Source organism: Oncorhynchus tshawytscha, linkage group LG18 (genome assembly GCF_018296145.1).
Source record: "Oncorhynchus tshawytscha isolate Ot180627B linkage group LG18, Otsh_v2.0, whole genome shotgun sequence".
NCBI classification, from domain to species: Eukaryota; Metazoa; Chordata; class Actinopteri; order Salmoniformes; family Salmonidae; genus Oncorhynchus; species Oncorhynchus tshawytscha.
This window is the reverse complement of record NC_056446.1, coordinates 25,952,655-25,977,034: the sequence shown is the minus strand read 5'-3', so window position 1 is coordinate 25,977,034 and position 24,380 is coordinate 25,952,655. Positions and strand designations below refer to the sequence as shown.

Genomic DNA, 24,380 nt, shown 5'->3' with positions numbered 1-24,380 from the left:
GAAATCTGCGAGGAAAGAGTGAGAACTTTCCAAACCCCTCAAGATAGTAATCATGTAATAACCCACAAGGCCTCCTGCTCATCTGATTAGAAATAACCAATGATGCCATCATCACTGATTGTGTTGCCTTCACGTCTCTGTCTATCTCGCTATCTCTCTCTTTCTCTCTCTCTCTCTCTCTCTCTCTTATTTTCCTTCAAGAGATGCTGTGAGTGACCCATCAGGCTTCTATAGGTAGACAAATCGAAGAGGGGAAAAAAAGACGGGAGAAGACAAGATTAGCGTTAGTTTTGTAATGCGACGTGGCGGTTGATGGCGTCGCCGAGGTGTTATTGCGGAGGGACTATTTACCTGTCGGCCGCGGCGCTGCTTAGCGAGGTCGCGGCTGGGTTGATGAAATGACATGTCCCTTTTGTGCGAGGGGATGGAGGGTTTGTCAGGTTGTTATTAAGCCTGATTCAACCAATTGGCTCGGAGTGGGAACCCCGTTCGTGTGAGCGGGCGCAGAGATAAGAAGTTGACAGCGGAGGTAGAAGAATGGAGTATTTCCGTCTCCTTGCTTTGTGGTGATTGCTAATTATCCCACTGCTCAAGGAGGCCGGTGGCACAAATTCACTGATTTCATAATTTCCTCCGAGCTGTCACTGAATACTGATTCGCCTGGCACGGCGATCGTTTGATGATATACGTTTTTTTTCCACTCTTCTTTTCTTTTTTTCTGAGAATAGAGGAGATAATGATTATAGTGTGCCCCGCTCGCTGACATGTATCGCGTTGCCGTTTTATACTTACTGGGAAAGTTTGAACTCTGCAGCAGAAGTTTGAACTTTGCTGTTCCACTTGACTTAAGAAAGGACTGCAGATCACCTAGATAAATACAACAATGAAAACATGACAAAAACATGAAGTTAGTCAAGCCTTAAAATATTACAGGACACTTACTGCTATACTTGTGTCCATTGTCACCCTCCTGTGGAAATGCTATTATGCACCTTTCACTAATTCTCTCTTACACACAAACCCACATTGGTTTTGGTGCTGAGGTTGTTTTGGCCACATTGCACATTGTTTTTCTTTGTATGTGTGTGTGTAGGAATACTGCCAGCCCATGGGCGTAGACTCTGGAGTTGACTACAGAAGACTGGACCTGCCTTCAGCAAGGAAACTCTACTACCTGTAAGTGTGTGTGTGTTTGGGTCTGCATGCATGAATGCCTGTACTGTACGTGTGTGTACCCATGTATACATGCATGTGTGTATTCTCTCACAATGTGAAATAGGATTTATAGCCACAGTCCTAAATAGGAGTCAGTGTCTTGAGTTTAGCTCATCTTTGTGTTTGTTCCATGTCTTTGCCCCTGTGTCCCCTGCCCCCCCCCCCTCACTCTGCACATCCATCTCTCTGTGTGGGGCAGTATGGAGGACAACACACACACATAAGGTTATAGAAAAGAGCAGGTTTTTTAGTATTTCTCCAGTAGGTTTCCTCAAGGAGAAAGGCCCCATTTCTATGTCAAAAATAATACAACAAAAACACTTTAGTAAATACTACAGTAATATCCCAAAACACTGCAGTCCACAAAAACACTGCGGTAAATACTACAGTATTCACCAGTTTCCAAAAACACTACAGTAATTACTATAGTATATATACTACCATTTTTTGTTACTACAGTATTTATACTATAGTTGACTGTAAATACTACAGTATACTACAGTAAATACAGTTTTTGCTAACTTTGGTCTGCAAAAACACTACAGTGAATACTACAGTGAAGTCTGCAAAAACACTAAAGTGAATACTGTAGTACTTATACCATAGTATACTATAGTATTTATTTTCATGTGGGAACCTAACAAAACACACAAACTAACTGTTCTGCCAGTTTGCGTTACTGTCACTGTAGGTCAGTGTCCTTAAAACGTCTTACGGCTGAAATCCCGTTAACGGGATCGATATGACAACAGCCAGTGAAAGTGCAGGGTGCCAAATTCAAACAACAGAAATCTCATAATTAAAATTCCTCAAACATACAAGTATTATACACCATTTTAAAGATAAACTTGTTGTTAATCCCACCACAGTGTCTGATTTCATAAAGGCTTTACGACGAATGCATACCATGCGATTATGTTAGGTCAGCACCTAGTCACAGAAAAACACAGCCATTTTTCCAGCCAAAGAGAGGAGTCACAAAAAGCAGAAATAGAGATAAAAATGAATCACTAACCTTTGATGATCTTCATCAGATGACACTCATAGGACTTAATGTTACACAATACATGTATGTTTTGTTCGATAAAATTCATATTTATATCCAAAAATCTCAGTTTACATTGGCGTGTTATGTTCAGTAATGTTTTGCTTCCAAAACATCCAGTGATTTTGCAGAGAGCCACATCAATTTACAGAAATACTCATAATAAACATTGATAAAAGATACAAGTGTTGTGGAATTATAGATATACTTCTCCATAATGCAAGCGCTGTGTCAGATTTCAAAAAAGCTTTACGGAAAAGGCACACCATGCAATAATCTGAGTACAGCGCTCAGACACAAAAACAAGTCATACAGATACCCGCCATGTTGTAGAGTCAACAGAAGTCAAAAATAGTATTATAAATATTCACTTACCTTTGATCTTCATCAGAATCCCAGTTCCACAATAAATGTTTGTTTTGTTCGATAAAGTCCATAATTTATGTCCAAATACCTCCTTTTTGTTTGAGCGTTTAGTTCACAAATCCAATTTCATGAGGCGCGAGCACTAGGTCCAGACGAAATGTAAAAAATTTCCGCTACAGTTCGTAGAAACATGTTGCAAACGATGTATAGAATCAATCTTTAGGATGTTTTTAACAAAAATCTTCAATACTGTTCCAACTGAACAATTCCTGTGTCTTTAGAAATGCAATGGAACTCAGGTCGCTCTCACGGCCGCGCGTGTGACCAGCTCATGGCCTTCTGCCAGACACCTTGTTAAAACAGCTCTCATTCACTACCCCTTCACAGTAGAAGCCTCAAACAAGGTTCTAAAGACTGTTGACATCTAGTGGAAGCCTTAGGAAGTGCAATCGGACCAAATTTACACTGTATCTTGGATAGGCAAAGAGTTAAAAAAAAACTTCAAACCTCAGATTTTCCACTTCCTGGTTGGTTTTTGCCTGCCATATGAGTTCTGTTATACTCACAGACATTATTCAGTTTTAGAAACTTCAGAGTGTTTTCTATCCAAATCTACTAATAATATGCATATTTTAGCTTCTGGGCCTGAGTAGCAGGCAGTTTACTCTGGGCACCTTATTCACCCAAGCTACTCAATACCGCCCCCAGCCATAAGAAGTTAATGTCACTGCAGGTTAGTATCAGAGAGAGAGCAAGAGATGGACATAACCTACAGTGAGGTCCCTAACCTACAGTGAGGTCCCTAACCTACAGTGAGGTCCCTAACCTACAGTGAGGTCCCTAACCTACAGTGAGGTCCCTAACCTACAGTGAGGTCCCTAACCTACAGTGAGGTCCCTAACCTACAGTGAGGTCCCTAACCTATAGTGAGATGCCTAACCTATAGTGAGATGCCTAACCTACAGTGAGATCTCTAACCTACAGTGAGATGCCTAACCTACAGTGACAGTAAGATCCCTAATCTACAGTGAGAGATAAAGGGACAGATGGAGGAGTAGAGATATACAAAATGATTGAGTTTGAAAAGGCAGAGTACTTTTCTTCCAATTACCTGCGCACACACACACACACACACACACACACACACACACACACACACAGAGTATGAATAACGTTGTCGTTGCTCATTGCGTAGCCAGAGATTTCAAGTGCTTTTCTCTTTCAGTGTATGCAAATAAAACACATTGCGCTCCTCTTTACCTGAGCGAGAGTTAAAACACATGCACAGACAGACCGATTCAATCTGCCACGCATTCACAGGGTAATGTTTGTGTTTACAGTCTAACATCTCGTTTTTTGGAGATGGAGTGAAAAGCTAAGTACCCCCCTTCCTTCCCCCTCCCCAAACCCGCTGTTTGATGTGGCCTCTTCAGCCTTATTAATTTCATATTCTATTATCCCCCTCTTTCTCTCTTCCCCATTGTGTGTGTGTGTGTGTGTGTGTTTGTGTGCAGCACCAGAGAGCCTGATGCGGAGGCCTTCATGGATACGCTGTTTCACGAGCTGGCTGTGAGACAAAATAATGGTAGGAAGTTAATGTACCTCTTGTAGTAAGAGAAAGGTGAGAGAGTGGACTGGGGAGATTGAGAGGCAAGGATGGGAGAACAAGAGAGATGGGGAAAAATGGAGGCAAACAGAATATGTTCACTTACACTATTGGAACTTACATTACTATAGTAAACTGGTAGGGCCAGTGATATTGAGGCTAAAGTAGTGGCCATAGTTTCAGTATTGAGTTGTTTTCTGTGTATGATCAGCTCTATGTTGGGTCAATTAATCGTGTGTGCGTTTCCATAGTAACGGGTCCCAGGGTCCTGACGGTGCAGGGCAGAGAGTTGAGACTGGAGAAGACCTGTGGAAACATCGCTGACTGTACCTTTAAAGAACTGTGTGATAGAGTGAGTTACTTCCACAACTATCTTCTCTATCACTCTCTCTTTATTTGTATTTATCTCCCTCTCTCTTTCTCCCAACTCAGTCTCTCTCCTGCTTGTTATTGTATCTCTCTCTTCTCTGTGTTGACTATGCTCTGCTACTTTTTCTCTTCCAACCAGATCCCTCTATTCTTCCTTATTCTTTCGCTCTCTTTTTACCCTCACTCCCCCCTTCGCTCTATCGTTCCTGTTTTCTTCATTTATCCACTCATTGTACCTTTTCCTGCTGTTTTTTTCTACCTCCTTCATTGTGTCCTTCCCCTTTGTTTCTGCCTCTTCTTCTTTTATATTTTTTTTCTCATTCCTTCTGCTCTCGTCCTTTCTCCCTCCTGTCCCCTCCAATTCTATATTCATTCATCTGTGCGCTGTTCAAGGTCAAAGACTACAGGCTATTTTTAACAGTTTTTGTTCAGCAGGGAATAGCATTGGCCTTTTTAGTATTTCTAAACTGAACAAAAATATAAACGCAATATGTAAAGTATTCAGACCCTTTCCGCAATACTTTGTTGAAGCACCTTTGGCAGCAATTACAGGGTATGGTACAAGCTTAGCAAACCTGTATTTGGGGAGTTTCTTCCATTCTTCTTTGCAAATCCTCTCAAGCTCTGTCAGGTTGGATGTGGAGCGTCGCTGCACAGCTGTTTTCAGGCCTTTCCAGAGATGTTCGATCGGGTTCAAGTCCGGGCTCTGGCTGGGCCACTCAAGGACATTCAGAACTTGTCCCGAAGCCGCCACGAAGCCACACCTGCGTTGTCTTGGCTGTGTGCTTAGGATCTTGTTGGAAGGTGATCTTGTTGTCTTGTTGGAAGGTGAACCTTGCCCCAGTCTGAGGTCCTGAGCGCTCTGGAGCAGGTTTTCATCAAGGATCTCTCTGTACTTTGCTCTGTTCATCTTTCCCTCAATCCTGACTAGTCTCTCTGCTCCCTGCTGCTGAAAAACATCCCCACAGCATGATGCTGCCACCACTGTGCTTCACCGTAGGGATGGTGCCAGGTTTCCTCCACACGTGGCGCTTGGCATTCAGGCAAAATAGTTCAATCTTGGTTTCATCAGACCAGATAATCTTGTTTCTCATGGTCTGAGAGACCTTTAGGTGCCTTTTGGCAAACTCCAAACTGGTTGTCAGGTTGCCTTTTACTGAGGAGTGGCTTCCGTCTGGCGACTCTACCATAAAGGCCTGATTGGTGGAGTGCTGCAGAGATGGTTGTCCTTCTGGAAGGTTCTCCCATCTCCACAGAGGAACCATCGGGTTCTTGATCATCTCCCTGACCAAGGCCCTTCTCCCCTGATTGCTCAGTTTGGCTGGGTGTCTAGCTCTAGGAAGAGTCTTGGTGGTTCCAAACTTCTTCCATTTAAGAATGATGGAGGCCTGGGGGGAGGACAAAATGACGCCGTAGAGAGAACACTGTGTTTCAGCGAGCTCCCGTGGCATTCGTAAATTTATATTTTTACATTAATCTCCTAGCTTGAAAAAGTGGTAGAATTGGCTAAATAAGTTATCCTGCAATGAGTCTTGATGGCTATTTCTCAAAAATCTCCGACAACATGCCCAACAGAACTACTAAGAACTCGACCAAAACCACCATCCCTGTAGATGTGCAGGAGGAGCTAGCTAACGTTAGCGAAGCTAACACCATTGCGGACCCAGGCACAATGGACCTGGTGATTCAAAAGATGACTGATAACATTACTAAAGTGATCGATGTTAAGATAAGAACGGTCTTAGAAGCAATAGCAGGCCATTCAGCTGAAATACAGAGGGTTGTGAAACGTGTTGATGAGGCGGAAGGAAGAATTGCTACAGTGGAAACTTCAACTACATCTATGGACACTAAGATAAAAGCACTTGAGCAACAGGTGCGCAAAATGGCGGAGCACATTGACGACTTGGATAATCGAGGACGCAGATGCAATATTCGGGTTGTGGGACTCCCAGAAAATTCTGATGGGACACGTTCAGTAAAATTCTTTGAGGAATGGATCCCTGGCTACCTACAAATGGACACTAAGGCTGGTCGTGTGAAGCTGGACAGAGCCCATCACTCTCAAGCACCGATACCAGGTCCCAACCAGCGCCCACGGCTGGTGGTTATAAAGTTCCACAACTTCACCGACAAGCAGCGCGTCATGGATGCGGCTAGAAACCATCGGCTCTGATGATAGTCAACATAAAGGTCCAAAGGTCTCATTCTTCAATGATTATTCCACAGCGGTTGTACGAAGACGCAAAGCGTTTGATGAGGCCAAGGCTCGACTCAAGAGAATGAAGATGGACTACGCACTGCTGTACCCGGCCACATTGAAGATTATGGTCAACGGATCGCCTAAAAAAACTACACACCTGAAGAGGCTGCTGCGTTTATTGACTCTCTCGGGTAAATAACTTTAAGCTGCACCTATGCAGCATTGGATAACTTTTTTTATTGTTAGTTGAATCTGATCATGAAACAGTGGTGTGAGTTCTCACGTACTCCGGTTCAGTAATATTCGTATCTTTATTATTTTTCTTGCTAAAGTAACTGCCACTATAGCCCAGGCTGAGATATGTGTGAATCCATATTGGTGCCCAGGCTTGGTTTTAGGTGGAAGAGCCTCAATCTTCTTCTATTGATTTTCATTTCCATATATATAAAGGATGAGGCTATTGAGTGGCAATGCGGACTTAAGAGTCTACATTGGAAAGTTGAAATCCCCTGCTTGTTAGCTAGTGGGAAAACCCCCTTTTGGATCTTTCCATGTTTCATTTTTGGGTTGAGTTTAGTTCGAGTTCAGGGTTCATATCGTTTGTTTATGCTTGTGAGATAGAGGAGAGTTCAACACATGGAAAAAGGTACCACCCCATCTTTACAGTAGGATTCAGTCTGGATATTGAATGGTCAAGGCGCAATGGCAGGTAACAGACTGCGTGTATGTACATAACCCCATTAAAAGGAAGAAGGCACTGTCTTTTTTGGAAAAATAAAATATTGATATTGCCCTGTTGCAAAAAACTTATTTGGATGATAAGGAGCATCTGAAATTACAATAAGGGGGGTTTGGTTAAGTGTTTTTCTCATCATTTACATCCGGAAGTAGAGGTGTAGCAATTCTTGTGAAAAATAACTTACCGCTTAAGGTCATGAATTGTGTGAAAGATCAATTTGGTCGCTTTGTTATAATTAATGGTACTTTACAAGGGCAGAACATTTCCATAATGAATATTTACTTCCCCCTGCTCACCCCCCTGATTTCCTCACTAAGGCATTTCTAGACTTTTCAGAATTAAACTCGGACACTGCAGTGGTTGGAGGAGATTTTAACTGCTTGTTGAACCCCCTTATTGATAAGTTTCCCAGCGGTATAGCTTCACTCTCTCCTCAAGCTAAGTCACTTAAAGTTATTTGTGATAATCTGGGGTATGCGGATGTCTGGAGAACTTGTCATCCCTCCAACAGAGAGTTCACTTTTTTCTCTGCATCTCATGGATGTCAAACTAGAATAGATTACTTTTTTATGCCCAGGACGTCTTTGCAGTCTGTTTTTTCCGCTAGGATAGGAAGCATAGTCATATCTGATCATGCTGAGGTGATCCTGAACATAAAACTCAACGGGGCATTCAATCGGTTAAGACATTGGAGGTTGAATACAACCATTCTTAAAGACCATACATTCACATCATATTTTATTACAGAGTTTAAAGCATTTTTCTCTATTAACTCTCAATCAACAGACAACCCCTCGCTCCTTTGGGAAACCTGTAAAGCGTACGCCAGGGGTCTGATTATGTCATACACAGCCACTAAGAGACCTGTAAAGCGTACGCCAGGAGTCTGATTATGTCATACACAGCCACTAAGAGACCTGTAAAGCGTACGCCAGGGGTCTGATTATGTCATACACAGCCACTAAGAGACCTGTAAAGCGTACGCCAGGGGTCTGATTATGTCATACACAGCCACTAAGAGACCTGTAAAGCGTACGCCAGGGGTCTGATTATGTCATACACAGCCACTAACAGACCTGTTAATAGCCACTAACAGACCTGTAAAGCGTACGCCAGGGGTGTGATTATGTCATACACAGCCACTAACAGACCTGTAAAGCGTACGCCGCCAGGGGTCTGATTATGTCATACACAGCCACTAAGAGACCTGTAAAGCGTATGCCAGGGGTCTGATTATGTCATACACAGCCACTAAGAGACCTGTAAAGCGTATGCCAGGGATCTGATTATGTCCTACACAGCCAATCATACCACAGCCACTAAGAGACCTGTAAAGCGTATGCCAGGGGTCTGATTATGTCATACACAGCCACTAAGAGACCTGTAAAGCGTACGCCAGGGGTCTGATTATGTCATACACAGCCACTAAGAGACCTGTAAAGCGTACGCCAGGGATCTGATTATGTCATACACAGCCAATAAGAGACGAAAAAAGCGTGAAAAGCAAAAAACGTTAGAAGGTGAATTAAGAACTAAAGAGAAGGACTACATTAAAACTCCCACTCCTGCCCTATTAAAGGAAATATCAGTCCTTAGATCAACGTTGGACTCTCTCCTAACACAGGACGCAGAAAAGAAAATGAGATTTGTCAGGCAAAAGCTATATGAACATGGCGATAAGCCAGGGAAGTACTTGGCATACCTAGCTAAAAAGAGAGCTGACTCTCAGTCAATTGCTACTATTACTGATTCTGATGGCAAGCATTTATATGAAAATAAATTGATAAATGACTCATTTAAGACATTTTATTCAAACCTTTATGCCTCAGAACTGCCAAAGGATGCACCCAAATTAATGGAGAACTTATTTTCTAAGATTGAGCTTCCTACTATCTCCGAAGAACAGAGGTCTCTCCTTAATGCCCCTATTACCGAGGAAGAGATAATGTTCGCAATTAAGAATCTGCAAAATGGTAAGGCCCCAGGACCAGACGGGTTTGGTAGTGAGTTCTATAAAGAGTTCCATGGCCTGATCCTTGAGCCATTGCGTGATATGTTTAACCACTCATTTTCAAATGACCAGCTCCCTCAAACGCTGAGAGAAGCCAACATATCACTTATTCTCAAAAAGGGAAAATGTCCAGAGTCTTGTTCCTCGTACAGACCAATTTCCCTTCTGAATGTGGATAGAAAATTGCTTTCTAAAATTCTAGCCGCAAGATAAGAGGACTCACTGCCACTAATTGTGAAAGGAGACCAAACTGGTTTCATTAAGGGCCGTAAAGTCATGCAACAATGTCAGGCGGCTTCTTAATGTAATTCAAGCCTACCAACAAAGTGCTTTGGATGGTCTTGTGCTCTCCCTAGATGCTGAGAAAGCATTTGATCGTGTGGAGTAGTCTTACCTATTCTTTGCTCTAAATACATTTCGTCTAGGGGACAACTTTATAAAATGGGTGAAAGTTTTATATGATGATCCTCGGGCTGCTGTCCTTACTAATGGGCTAAGGACAAATAGCTTCTCTATACACAGAGGTACCAGACAGGGCTGTACTTTGTCCCCTCTCCTATTTGCACTCGTTATGGAACAACTGGCCGAGGCCATCAGGGTAACGCCTGCTATACAGGGGCTGCTCATTGGTGATGTTCACCATAAAATAAGCTTGTATGCTGATGATGTCCTGATATTCATCTCTAGTTCCGAGACTTCAATTACATCTCTTATTAATATTATTGAATTATTCAGCAAATTCTCAGGCTACAAGATTAACTTCACTAAATCAGAGGCTGTGCCACTTGGTAACCTAGACTCTGTACCTAATACTTCTCCCCCCTTCCCTTTTAAATGGTCTCCCTCAGGTTTCATGTATCTGGGTATATTTGTAACTCCTAAATTCCAGCAAATGTTCAAATCCAATATTGTTCCCTTGTTTGATACAATAAGACAGGATCTGGAGCGCTGGAACTCTCCCGATTTCGTGGTTGGGTAGAATATCCCTCTTGAAAATGAACATTTTACCTACACTACTTTACCCAATCCAAATGATCCCAGTATTACTCTCCAATAAGGTAATAAAGGATGTAAATGGATGGCTAAGTTCCTTTATATGGAGTAAACGCAAGCCAAGACTTAAGATGGCAATATTGCAGCTGCCAAGTTCTATGGGCAGCTTGGACCTGCCCAATATCAGCTTCTATCAGTGGTGTGCCCACCTATGTTATATTTCTGACTGGATCACAAATGATGACTCCTCTATTTGGTTAGACATTGAGACTTCTCTTTCAAAATACCCCTTACAGGATCTTTTATTTTTCAGAAGTTTCAAGTCTGTAGAAGATCACTGCAATAATCCCATTACACTTAAAACACAAAGTATGGAGGTCAGTTCAATGCTTCCTGGGAAGGTCCAAACTAACCTCTGCTCCTACCCCAATTCTTAACAACCCAGATTTTAGTCCAGGATTGCTGGATGCTGGCTTTAACTTTTGGCTTAATAAGGGCATACGCAGACTAAATTACTTATTTGCTGATAAGATTTTATTGTCATTTGAGCAGATGGTCGAGAAATATCGACTCCCAAAGCAGGACTTTTTCAGCTTCCTACAAGTAAAACATTATATTCTGAAGAGCACCACCTTAATTGGTAACCCTGATACAGTGGGGCAAAAAAGTATTTAGTCAGCCACCAATTGTGCAAGTTCTCCCACTTAAAAAGATGAGAGGCCTGTAATTTTCATCATAGGTACACTTCAACTATGACAGACAAAATGAGAAAAAAAATCCAGAAAATCACATTGTAGAATTTTTAATGCATTTATTTGCAAATTATGGTGGAAAATAAGTATTTGGTCAACAACAAAAGTTTATCTCAATACTTTGTTATATACCCTTTGTTGCCAATAACAGAGGTCGAGCGTTTTCTGTAAGTCTTCACAAGGTTTTCACACTCTGTTGCTGGTATTTTGGCCCATTCCTCCATGCAGATCTCCTCTAGAGCAGTGATGTTTTGGGGCTGTTGCTGGGCAACACGGACTTTCAACTCCCTCCAAAGATTTTCTATGGGGTTGAGATCTGGAGACTGGCTAGGCCACTCCAGGACCTTGAAATGCTTTTTACGAAGCCACTCCTTCGTTGTCCGGGTGGTGTGTTTGGGATCATTGTCATGCTGAAAGACCAGCCACGTTTCATCTTCAATGCCCTTGTTGATGGAAGGAGGTTTTCACTCAAAATCTCACGATACATGGCCCCATTCATTCTTTCCTTTACACGGATCAGTCGTCCTGGTCCCTTTGCAGAAAAACAGCCCCAAAGCATGATGTTTCCACCTCCATGCTTTACAGTAGGTATGGTGTTCTTTGGATGCAACTCAGCATTCTTTGTCCTGCAAACACGACGAGTTGAGTTTTTACCAAAAAGTTATATTTTGGTGTCATCTGACCATATGACATTCTCCCAATCTTCTTCTGGATCATCCAAATGCTCTCTAACAAACTTCAGACGGGCCTGGACATGTACTAGCATAAGCGGGGGACACGTCTGGCACTGCAGGATTTGAGTCCCTGGCGGCGCAGTGTGTTACTGATGGTAGGCTTTGTTACTTTGTTCCCAGCTCTCTGCAGGTCATTCACTAGGTCCCCCCGTGTGGTTCTGGGATTTTTGCTCACCGTTCTTGTGATCATTTTGACCCCACGGGGTGAGATCTTGCGTGGAGCCCCAGATCGAGGGAGATTATCAGTGGTCTTGTATGTCTTCCATTTCCTAATAATTGCTCCCACAGTTGATTTCTTCAAACCAAGCTGCTTACCTATTGCAGATTCAGTTGTGCCTTGTTAAAATTACATTTGTGGAATTCCTTTCCTTCTTAATGCGTTTGAGCCAATCAGTTGTGTTGTGACAAGGTAGCGGTGGTGCACAGATAGTCCTATTTGGTAAAAGTCCAAGTCCATATTCTGGCAAGAACAGCTCAAATAAGCAAAGAGAAACGACAGTTCATCATTACTGTAAGACATGAAGGTCAGTCAATGCGGAGAACTTCAAGAACCTTGAACGTTTCTTCAAGTGCAGTTGCAAAAACCATCAAGCACTATGATGAAACTGACTCTCATGAGGATCTCCACAGTAAAGTGAGACCCATAGTTACATCTGCTGCAGAGGATAAGTTCATTAGATTTGCCAGCCTCAGAAATTGCAACCCCAATAAATGCTTCACAGTTCAAGTAACAGACACATCTCAACAGCAACTGTTCAAAGAAGATGTGAATCAGGCCTTCATGGTCATATTTCTGCAAAGAAACCACTACTAAAGGACACCAATAATAAAAAGAGACTGGCTTGGGTCAAGAAAACACAAGCAATGGACATTAGGCCGGTGGAAATCTGTCCTTTGGTCTCTTAGATTTTTGGTTCCAACCGCTGTGCCTTTGTGGGACGCAGAGCAGGTGGATGGATGATGTCTACATGTGTAGTTCCAACCGTGAAGCATGTAGGAGGTGGTGTAATGGTGTGGGGGTGCTTTGCTGGTGACACTCAGTGATTTATTTAGAATTCAAGGCACACTTAACCAGCATGGCTACCACAGCATTCTGCAGCGATACGCCATCCCATCTGGTTTGCTCTTAGTGGGATTATCATTTGTTTTTCAACAGGACAATGACCCAACCCACCTCCAGGCTGTGTAAGGGCTATTTTACCAAGAAGGAGAGTGATGGAGTGCTGCATCAGATGACCTGGCCTCCACAATCACCTGACATCAACCCAATTGAGATGGTTTGGGATGAGTTGGACTGCGGAGTGAAGGAAAAGCAGCCAACAAATGCTCAGCATATGTGAGAACTCCTTCAAGAATGTTGTTAAAGCATTCCAGGTGAAGCTGGTTGAGAGAATGCCAAGGGTGTGCAAAGCTGTCATCAAGGCAAAGGGTGGCTACTTTGAAGGATCTCAAATAAAATGGTTACTACATGATTCCATATGTGTTATATCATTGTTTTGATTTCTTCACTATTATTATTCAATGTAGAAAATAGTGTAAATAAAGAAACTCTTGTCTGGTCTGAAAACCCGTGTGTCCTAACTTTTGACTGGTACTGTATGTGCTATTATTTCATTGTGGCGAGGAATTTATATCCATCCATCTCTATGATTTTGTCTGTTGGGAAATGTTAATATTGGTGATCAATATTAGAGAAAGTGTTCTAATCTAGGTCTAATTCCTGCAAAAAATTGTATAGCCATCAATTGGAAACGCCTCATATTCACACTCAATAACAAACTGGAGGACTGAACTATCTAGTTACATCCCACTAGGTTTCTATATACTATGAAGTCTAACAAAAACCAGACTTATATGACAGAGTTTGGAGGCCATATGTGGACCATCTCGGGGAGTGTGGTGCTTAAGTGGAAGTGACGGCTACTTGTGCCACGCATGTCCAAAACCTGCCTCAGTTACACCCGCTCTGGGTGCTCGGGGTTTCCAACTTTCAATCACAAATACAGAAGGCCTCCAAAACTCAATTTTCTGAGTCCTTAAAACAGAGAATTAAATGTCAGAAGGGTTTGAATACTGTATTTTTTATAAATTTGCAAAAAAATCTAAAAACCTGTTTTCGCTTTGTCATTATGGGATATTGTGTGTGTGTAGATTGATGAGCAACATTTTTTATTTAATCTATTTTTAAATAAGATTGTAATATAACAATGTGGAAAAAGTGAAGGGGTCTGAATACTTTAAGAATGGACTATGCCAGGATTCTCACAAATAAGTGGGGTTCTGCTCCATCTTGTCAGCGCCACTATGTAAAGATTTCAGACCAAATGAAACTGATATAGAGTAACTATCATTACTAAATCTTTGAACCCCAATGGCTTTGTCACTTTGTGAAACAGGCTATTTATAAATTCAGAGCGTAAATTCCTCAATTAATTTAGTGCATTTCAGCAGTAGGCTATCTTGACACAGAGTGCAGTAGTATAGTGTTGTCGAATCATACAAACTTTGTAACGGAAGTCAAATGACCAAAGTTGCTAAACTAGCACCCTTAGCTAATGACAGAATATCTCATATGTTTGGCAAAATCAAGTTGATGATCGTAGAGAAGATGGGCGGCAGGGTAGCCTAGTGGTTAGAGCGTTGGACTAGTAACCGGAAGACCCCGAGCTGACGAGGTACAAATCTGTCGTTCTGCCCCTGAACAGGCAGTTTAACCCACTATTCCTAGGCCGTCATTGAAAATAAGAATTTGTTCTTAACTGACTTGCCTAGTTAAATAAAGGTAAAATAAATTAAAAATTTAAAAATAGCAGATCAGCTCATGAATAACAGGATCAAGTTGATGATTATAGAGAAGATAGCAGATCAGCTCATGAATAACGGGATCAAGTTGATGATTATAGAGAAGATAGCAGATCAGCTCATGAATAACGGGATCAAGTTGATGATTATAGAGAAGATAGCAGATCAGCTCATGAATAACGGGATCAAGTTGATGATTATAGAGAAGATAGCAGATCAGCTCATGAATAACAGGGAGATGACGAGTGGAAATAGTACATGTTAACTCCAACTCTGTTTAAAAAATAAAATAAAATGCATATCTACTCTCATACCAATTGATCACTTATTCTCTACCACAGGCCTACGAGACAGTGCAGAGAAGTGGGGGAAATGTTCTAGCATCATTTTGACATGTATAGGTGAGAGAAGTGCTTTGATAATGCATTGCAGCCTATGGATTACAGAATGAATTTAGGAATTTTAATGCGAGACAGGAGTCAGGATTTTGGGTTGCGAGTGGGATTCAGACTGGATAGGAAAATAGCCTAGGCTCTAGGACAGGAGAAGATTTTTCCTCATGCATCTCTGAATTGTTAACAGATTTCATCTCTGTGACAGAGATGCCTATGTAGTGAATTGTGCATAGGCCTAATAAATTCGGGACTGTCTGAAGAGTCTCAATGACTGCTCAAAGAGGTTATTTTATAGGCTATACTGTAGCGTTCAGTTCGCATGTGCAGTCTGTCGGTTTCAATTATACGTGTGCATTGAATTTATGGTGACTTTTTGTGAAGTAAATACACTAGGCTAAAGGCTTACATGTGACAACCTGTTTGGATAATGTGCTATTGAATGTTTAGCTATCTTTTGGCTGCGAGTGTTGTGTATTTTGTGGAATAGCATTAGTGATACTTTGGGGGAAAATGTTGTAATTACCTGGGTTTTGTCATTTTAAAAAATCTGAAAATGTTCCAGGGACAGCCCCAGGATTCTGGTTTGCCATATTAATCCCTACATTATACTATGCAGATATAGGATCTCAATTGTATCAATCTTTTGTTGCTGAGAATTTTCCTGCACCGCAGGAAAGGGGATACCTAGTCAGTTGTACAACTGAAATGTGTCTTCCGCATTTAACCCAACCCCTCTGAATCAGAGGTGCGGGGGGATGCCATAATCGACATCCACGTCTTCGGCAGTTGAGCGTTGTGATTGACATAAATTCACTGAAAGCCCACTGTTAAATTAACAGTATTCCACTTTTCAAGTAGCCTACTTTTGGCCAGCTAATAGCCTAACCACCGATCAAGCAACATTGTGGACTAAACATTCAAGTCCTTTTGCTGCAGGATTATTTTGCCTGGACAATATAGGTCAAATTAAGATCCTACATCTGTACTTGTGTGATTGCGTTTAAACTCCTCCGTGTGTGTGCGTGTGTGTGTGTTTTTGCTTATTATCCCTGTCTCTGTATGTTCCAGCCAGTGGGTGCTAGTGACTACCTGGAGATGGCCCAGGCGTTTGACACAGTGTTTATCCGTCATGTCCCCATGCTTACCCTCACTCTGAAGGATCAGGCACGGCGCTTCATCACACTGATAGACAATTTCTATGACAACAAGGTCAGTGTCAGTCACACTGCATGGGGAAAACTTGATGTTTTACATTAACATTTTTAGTCATTTAGCAGACTCTTATGAGGAGCGACTTACAGGAGCATTTAGGTTTAAGTGCCTTGCTCGGGGATTCAAACCAGCGACCTTTTGGTTACTGGCCCAACGCTCTTAACCACTAGGTGTGTTTACCTGTGGTTACCTGTGTTAGGTACTACTGCCTAGGTGCTTCCCAATCTGTACCTGTAACTCAAGTATTTGACATACTGCCATGGTCCGTAGCTGCAGGATCTATACTGTAGTTTGTTGTAGGCGTTATTATGTGCAATAGCATCACCTGTAACCATCAATTCACACTCTATCTTACAGCAGGTGTCACTGTTTCACTTTAGTTGTTACAGAGTTGTTACCATTCCATTGTCCATCTGTCACAGGTGAGGGTGGTGCTGTTAGCTGATGCCCCTCTGGACAGGCTGTTTGTCCACTCTGGAGGGGAGGACAACCGCGACCGCATGCTACTGGACGACCTGGGCCTGAGCGGGGTGAGACCACGCGGTCCAACCACAACAAGACCAGAACATAACCAAAAACACATTCTTAATGTCGGGTTGGAACCAAAAATTATTTTCCAATTATTCCTTTTTGAACAGAACCATCATTTTCCAACCAGCAAAATAATGTTCGGAACCGGTTCGAACCCCAAAAAAGTAATGGTTTATATTGTTCCTTTTTTATTTTTCCACTTTTTTTTCTCCCCAATTTCGTGATATCCATTTGTCCCATCGCTGCAACACCCTGTACGGAGGCCCACCTGTTCCTTTTTAAAGCTCTGAAATCTTAATTTTTATTTTTGTTTTGTAGCTTAATATTAAATGACTTCATCAATCAGTGGGGATAGAGCAATTTACTATGGAACGGGCAAGATATAGGCCTAGTTGTTTCCATGCAGTGGACAGACAAGAGTAGGGCGTGAGATGCTAATGACATTTTGCAGGTGAGGAGAGCATGAGAAAGGGTGGAGGAGGAGGCTTGAAGCGCTGGGCATCTTGTTATGACATGCATTATCTGAATTAGGTCCACAGAATTATACCTAGGAGGAGCGGCTCCTATGAAGGAATAAATCCAATGTGAAACGTACTATAGTATCCTTAACTAGCATTGAAAAAGTTAATCCATTATTCTCTAATTAGAAATCTCTCTCCCTAATCTCTGAATCATGCTTGTAACATCACTAGGCTACAATAGCCTATGCTTCAGTGGGGGAGGTACCCTACACACACACACTGGCAAAGAATTTCAGCAGTCAGGCTGGAATATACATTTTTGAGTGATAGTGAGAGCTTTGCATAGGCATTTTGTTGCTTTTTTTGTGGGACTGGAAAAAAATTCCCGGGACGTAAAATAATGTTATTAACCTGTTTCCATGCTTTTAAAAGAATGTTTCGATTGAGTATAGATCACTTTCATTCCTTATTCTGATTCTGTTCTTCGTAAAACATTTTTTTTTACGGATTTCTCCTGAACCGGTTCCAACCCCTGCTTGATATAAACATTTGTGTTTGTGGTTTATTAACAACTGTGTTCGTGTTAAATTATCTTTTTGGTCATGTTTGTGTCGACCCCATTGTTTTTGGTCATGGTTGAGGTTGAGTTAAACCCACTGTCTGCGGTCCTATTTGTAGGATGTGGGGGACCATCTGTCTCTGTTCACAGCGGAGGAGGAGATCTTTGCGTTCCAGAGGACCATCTCCAGACTGACCGAGATGCAGACAGAGATGTACTGGACTCAAGGGGACCGCAGTAACACTACATACACACAGAGAGGATCACAGTAAAGTACCCCCAAAGACCTCACAACAAATGAAGTGGATGGGTAACCAACAGCAACTTCTCTTTTAGACTGAAGTATAATATAACCAGGAAAAACACCTCATAAAACACAAACAATTGGTACAGTAGGGCTCAATCAATTATATCCCTTTAGACTGGAGTATAACGTGACAAGCTAAAACACCTCGCAACAGACAGTCAGTCAGAGAGATAGAGGACTTTTGTGCCCAAAAGCCCGTTTTAGCAAGTAGTCAACTGGGTGGGACTTCTTATGGGTTAGGGAAGGATCACATGATTCCATCCAGGTCACCAGGAGGGATCAGCCAATTAATTATACTTGTGAGGAAACATTTCATAACTGCAGGTGGCAGTAAATCGCCAACCTTGGATTTATACCTGTTCAAACAACACACTCTAGGTGGCAGTGTGCACCCTTTCAGTTTTTTTTGCCAACTCATAAAAGTAATAGAAGAAGATTGACTACTTAAAAATGGAGATGCCCTCAATGGCACTCCCCATGCTGTCACAGATGCCATAATGGGACATACAACGATGCAAAGTCTATGGAACTAACCAATAAACACTCCAAATTTACTGACCTATCTCCCTCACGTACTTTAAAGGGAACTGACGGGAACAAGAGAAACTCATTCATGTCCCATATTAGTCTTCCTAAAACATACATGGAGAACAGAGGGAGGCATAGCTACTTATAAACTGGGTGGTTCGAGCACTGAATGCTGATTTAGCTGACAGGCATGGTATATCAGATCATATACCATGGGTATGACAAAACATGTCTTTTTACTGCTCTAATTACATTGGTAACCAGTTTATAATAGCAATGAGGCACCTCGGGGGTTTGTGCTATATTGCCAATATACCACAGCTGAGGCCGGTGTTCAGGCACTCCGTGTTGCATCGTACGTAAGAACAGTCCTTAGCCGTGGTATATTGGCCATATACCACACCCCCTCTGGCATTATTGCTTAATTAGCTAATTAAGCAATAAGGGACGACACATCATCAGTATGCGCTGAAGGGATGGAAATATGAACTGAACAAATGTCCTTCTTGGTGGATAACTACCGCCCCCCTATGGTTGGGTTTGAACTGTGCCACTAAAAAATATAAAATGAAGTGCTGTACATGTAATTACAAAATACATAGATCAAGGAAGAAATAGCAGTGAGTATACATGAGGTATGTAGTCAGCCATCTGCCCTGTAAAAATGCTAAATGTAATGTATTTGTGCCTACTGTGTAATAAACCATGCAGTAGAATCTAAAGGTGAAGAGAAAGGTGTCTTGAGCCTTTTCAAGGATGAAACTGCAAAGAAAAACATACATTATTACTTAACTATTTGTCTTAGGAAATGTTAGATGTGTTGGATGATTTCAGAAAGCAAAAGCTGCACACTAGTAGCTCTAACAGTGTTGTGTTCGAGACCACCTAAAGCCCGATTCAAGACCGGGAGGGGGACAAGACCGGGAGGGGGACAAGGCCGGGAGGGGTGCAAGACCGGGAGAGGGACAAGGCCTGGAGGGGGACAAGGCCGGGAGGGGGCAAGACCGGGAGGGGGGCAAGACCGGGAGGGGGACAAGAGGTATGAGGCAAAAAGCCAGAGACCAGGAAAGTCCAATTCAAGACCATGATTGTAATTTTGTCAAATCACCACCAAAATGTCCAGTATTTCTGGGTTCATATTTCAGAACAAGAAATTAATTCTTTAGACATTCAGAATAGTGAAAAAATGCATGCTAAAGGAGAAAATAAAGCCACTCTACAAATTTGTTACTAACCCAAAACAGTGGGGAACAATGGGCTTTATATGCCTTCAGAGAAGGGCTAAGGATTTATAAAATAATGATTATAATAGTATAACAATAATAATTATATTATTATTTTCAATGATGTTCTAATTTAATCTCTTCAATTTTTGTTGGAAAGGGTTGGAGTGACAGTGGAATCAACCAATTGCATTTTAACTTAATGAGTGGAACTGTATTTACAAAAACATATGGAAACTTCTGCCTTCTTGAAGGCCAAAAGGTTACTGTGCAATAGCGAGCAGTAGTTTTCCCATGGTCTAACTAGCTAGCTTTTGTTGTTGTCTAGTTTGCAGCAGGTGTTGTCGAAGAGGATGTCTATGCCCCTGATGCAAACAGCACATGATGACAAATGCGCATCACAAATAGCCTACTAACCAACACTTCGGACTAAAGGGAAGGGATTAAGAAGCGGATATAGGCAATTCCCACTGAATATTGCCCACAGACAACAAAGTGGGTATATGGCGTATACCTGTGTATAGCCTCCACTATACCACTGGCCCTTTGTGTTTTACAAAAAGTGCACTGTCCTACATGAGTGCGCTGGTATTATGGTTGCTGTCCTTTCAGAATCACCAACCCATCATACACTGAAGGCCTATTAGGTTTGCCACTGAAGGCCTAGGTCCAATAGCTTCACCACTGTACTAACCTGTCACACACTGAAGGCCTAGGTCCAATACGTTCACCACTGAAGGCCTAGGTCCAATAGGTTCACCACTGTACTAACCTGTCACACACTGAGGGCCTAGGTCCAATACGTTCACCACTGAAGACCTAGGTCCAATAGGTTCACCACTGAGGGCCTAGGTCCAATAGCTTCACCACTGAGGACCTAGGTCCAATAGGTTCACACACTGAGGGCCTAGGTCCAATAGGTTCACCACTGAAGGCCTAGGTCCAATAGGTTCACCACTGAAGGCCTGGGTCCAATAGGTTCACCACTGTACTAACCTGTCACACACTGAGGGCCTAGGTCCAATAGGTTCACCACTGAGGGCCTAGGTCCAATAGCTTCACCACTGAGGACCTAGGTCCAACAGGTTCACATACTGAGGGCCTAGGTCCAATAGGTTCACCACTGAAGGCCTAGGTCCAATAGGTTCACCACTGAAGGCCTGGGTCCAATAGGTTCACCACTGTACTAACCTGTCACACACTGAGGGCCTAGGTCCAATAGGTTCACCACTGAAGGCCTAGGTCCAATAGGTTCACCACTGAAGGCCTGGGTCCAATAGGTTCACCACGGTACTAACCTGTCACACACTGAAGGCCTATAGGTTCACCACTGTACTAACCTGTCACACACTGAAGACCTATAGGTTCACCACTATACTAACCTGTCACACACTGAAGGTCTATAGGTTCACCACTGTACTAAACTGTCACACACTGAAGGCCTAGGTCCAATAGGTTCACCACTGAAGGCCTAGGTCCAATAGGTTCACCACTGAAGGCCTAGGTCCAATAGGTTCACCACTGAAGGCCTAGGTCCAATAGGTTCACCACTGAAGGCCTAGGTCCAATAGGTTCACCACTGAAGGCCTAGGTCCAATAGGTTCACCACTGAAGGCCTAGGGTCCAATGGGTTCACCACTGAAGGCTTAGGTCCAATAGGTTCACCACTGTACTAACCTGTCACACTGAATGCCTATAGGTTGAATGCCCAGTCATACTCATATCTCAGACATAAATTACTGCCATTTAAGACCATCCATAGAATGTACTATATGCCGGTGAAACTGAATATCATGCACACAGAAATGTAATTATTCTGATGGATGTGTAAAACACAAAAGGGAACATAATAGCATACGGTATGGTCTTGTGAAGGCTGGCTGAATTCTGGATAAGAGTATGTTATTTTATCTCAGCATGTCTACAGATTCTCCCTTCTCCCTGTTTTTGTCTGCTTGGAAATGTTGATACTGGAGACTGAAAACACTGACCAAGCATTTATAGCAGCTAAGAAATGCATAGCCATTAATTGGAAGGTTGGTTATCCTCCCACAATGTCAAGTTATGTATCACTAGATTTGATTTATTACAAGGTTAAGGGTATACTCTGCAACTTTCATAAGGTCCGTGTGTGTTATATGGAATACAGTACGACAAAAGGAGTCTGTATTGAAAACATGCTCCCATCAGGGGAGATAACTATTTAGGCAATCCCTAGCTGCTGGGCTGCTCAGTCCTGGCCCTGGTGGTCTGCCATCCTGTTGGTTGTCACTCTGGCCTTGGCTGAACACGATAATTAATGTTTCACTAAGATCCTAAAACTGAGTGGGGTGTGATTTTTAATTTAACCCTTATTTTACAAAGTAAGTTGACTGAGAACACGTTTTTATTTACATTAACAACCTGGGGAAAAGTTACAGGGGAGAGGAGGGGGATAATGAGTCAATTGTAAACTGGGGATGATTAGGTAACTGTGATGGCATAAGGGACAGATTGGGAATTTAGCCAGAACACCAGGGTTAACACCCCTACTCTTACAATAAGTGCCATGAGATCTTTTAGTGACCACAGAGAGTCAGGACACCCATTTAATGTCCCATCCAAAAGACAGCACCCCACACAGGGCAATCTCCCCAATCACTGCCCTGGGGCATTGGGATATTTTTTTTGACTAGAGGAAAGGGTGCCTCCTACTGGCCTTCCAACACCACTTCCAGCAGCATCTGGTCTCCCATCTAGGGATTGACCAGGACCAACCCTGCTTAGCTTCAGAAGCAAGCCAGCAGTGGGATATGCTGCTGGTCTAAGTGGCACCACTGACTACAACACTGAGCTCAGATGCAATATTTTATTCACCATTGTGTGTTGGATATATATTGATTGTGTTAGATGCCACAGTCTATTCAAATGGTCAAACAGGTTACTGCCGGTATGGCTTGAACACAGAGCTGAAGCAAAAAACCCACTGAAACACTGAGCTGATGTTTAACGTTTTACCACAAGATGGCAACAGAGGGTAAGTGATGACCAAGAGGTTTGTTATTATTGCTTCTAATGACGTCATCCACTTTTATTTTTTTTTATTTAACTAGGCAAGTCAGTTAAGAACAAATTCTTATTTACAATGACGGATTAACCCAGCCAAACCCTAACCCAGACGACACTGGGCCAATTCTGCACAGCCCTATGGGACTCCCAATCATGGCCAGTTGTAATACAGCCTGGAATCAAACCAGGGTCTGTAGTGACACCTCTAGCACTGAGATGCAGTGCCTTAGACTGCTGCGACATTCGGGAGCCCAAAATAATGCTACCGATACAATGACGTTACTCTATCATTCTCCATGGTAGGCCTCTGCAGTAGACCTGTGACCCCTATAACACACTGCACCGAGAGCAAGCGAATGAACGGCTCCCTACTGTGCAGACAACTATCCTGTTGATGTGTTCGCTCTTTTAGGGACACTGAATGGAAGTCTTTGCTGAGCTGAAGTAACAGGACACATCACATAGATTAGATATACTATCTCTTATCAGCTCTCTGGTAAGTATCAAAATGCCACTGGACGTGTGTGTGTCAGTTTGTTAGCTGTAAGTTCCAGTCTATTCCACCCATAGAGATAGATATAGAGCTCTAGTGTCTAAAAGCCTGTTTTAGCATGGACACAGTGCCATTGAACACATTCACCATTTTGAAGTAGTCACCTGTGTGGGATTTCCTATGGGTTAGGGAAGGATCACAAAATTCCATCCTGGTCACCAGGAGGGATCAGCCAATTAATTATACTTGTGAGGAAACATTTCATAACTGCAGGTGGCAGTAAATCGCCAACCTTGTATTTATACCTGTTCAAACAACACACTCTAGGTGGCAGTGTGCACCCTTTCAGTTTGTTTACGACTCAGAAGAAGTAGAAGAAGAGCATTTGGTTACTTCAAAATGGAGATGGCGTCAATGGCGCTGTCCATGCTGTCACAGACAACATAATGGGGCAGACACAATGACGTGATGTCTATCGAAGTCTATGATTCCACCATAACTCTCCATTAAGGGAAAATCAATCACGGTCTATTCCGAGGGCTCTAATCCAATCAGAGCATTACGCTGTTTGGGAAAACATCAGACACAAACAGAGATGGCCACCCTCCTTTGTGTACATCTTAATTGGATGATTCACGCTGGCACAGAGGGGTGGCTACAGTCCTCTGGTCCTGTGAGCAGGGATCCTGGCCAGTACACAACATTACACTAGCCACTGACTGGTTGTGGTAGGGGACATGATAAAGAGGTGGATGGCAAATAGGGGTGGAGGTAGGGTTTGAGAGAGG

The 24,380-nt window shown here is 42.5% G+C and overlaps 1 protein-coding gene across 1 annotated transcript in view; it reads left to right on the top strand.

Annotated features, from left to right (window-relative positions):
• The window catches only part of LOC112217799 (lactation elevated protein 1 homolog B), a 37,941-nt gene extending 18,334 nt beyond the window's left edge, over positions 1-19,607 (top strand). Inside the window, exons 8-13 of the mRNA XM_024378333.2 lie at positions 1,094-1,176; positions 4,141-4,211; positions 4,484-4,584; positions 16,299-16,439; positions 16,865-16,972; positions 18,113-19,607. Of these exons, the coding sequence (XP_024234101.1) occupies positions 1,094-1,176; positions 4,141-4,211; positions 4,484-4,584; positions 16,299-16,439; positions 16,865-16,972; positions 18,113-18,265 (657 nt within the window). The 3' untranslated portion in view covers positions 18,266-19,607. The remainder of the gene's footprint in view (positions 1-1,093; positions 1,177-4,140; positions 4,212-4,483; positions 4,585-16,298; positions 16,440-16,864; positions 16,973-18,112) is intronic.
• Positions 19,608-24,380: the final 4,773 nt, after the last annotated feature.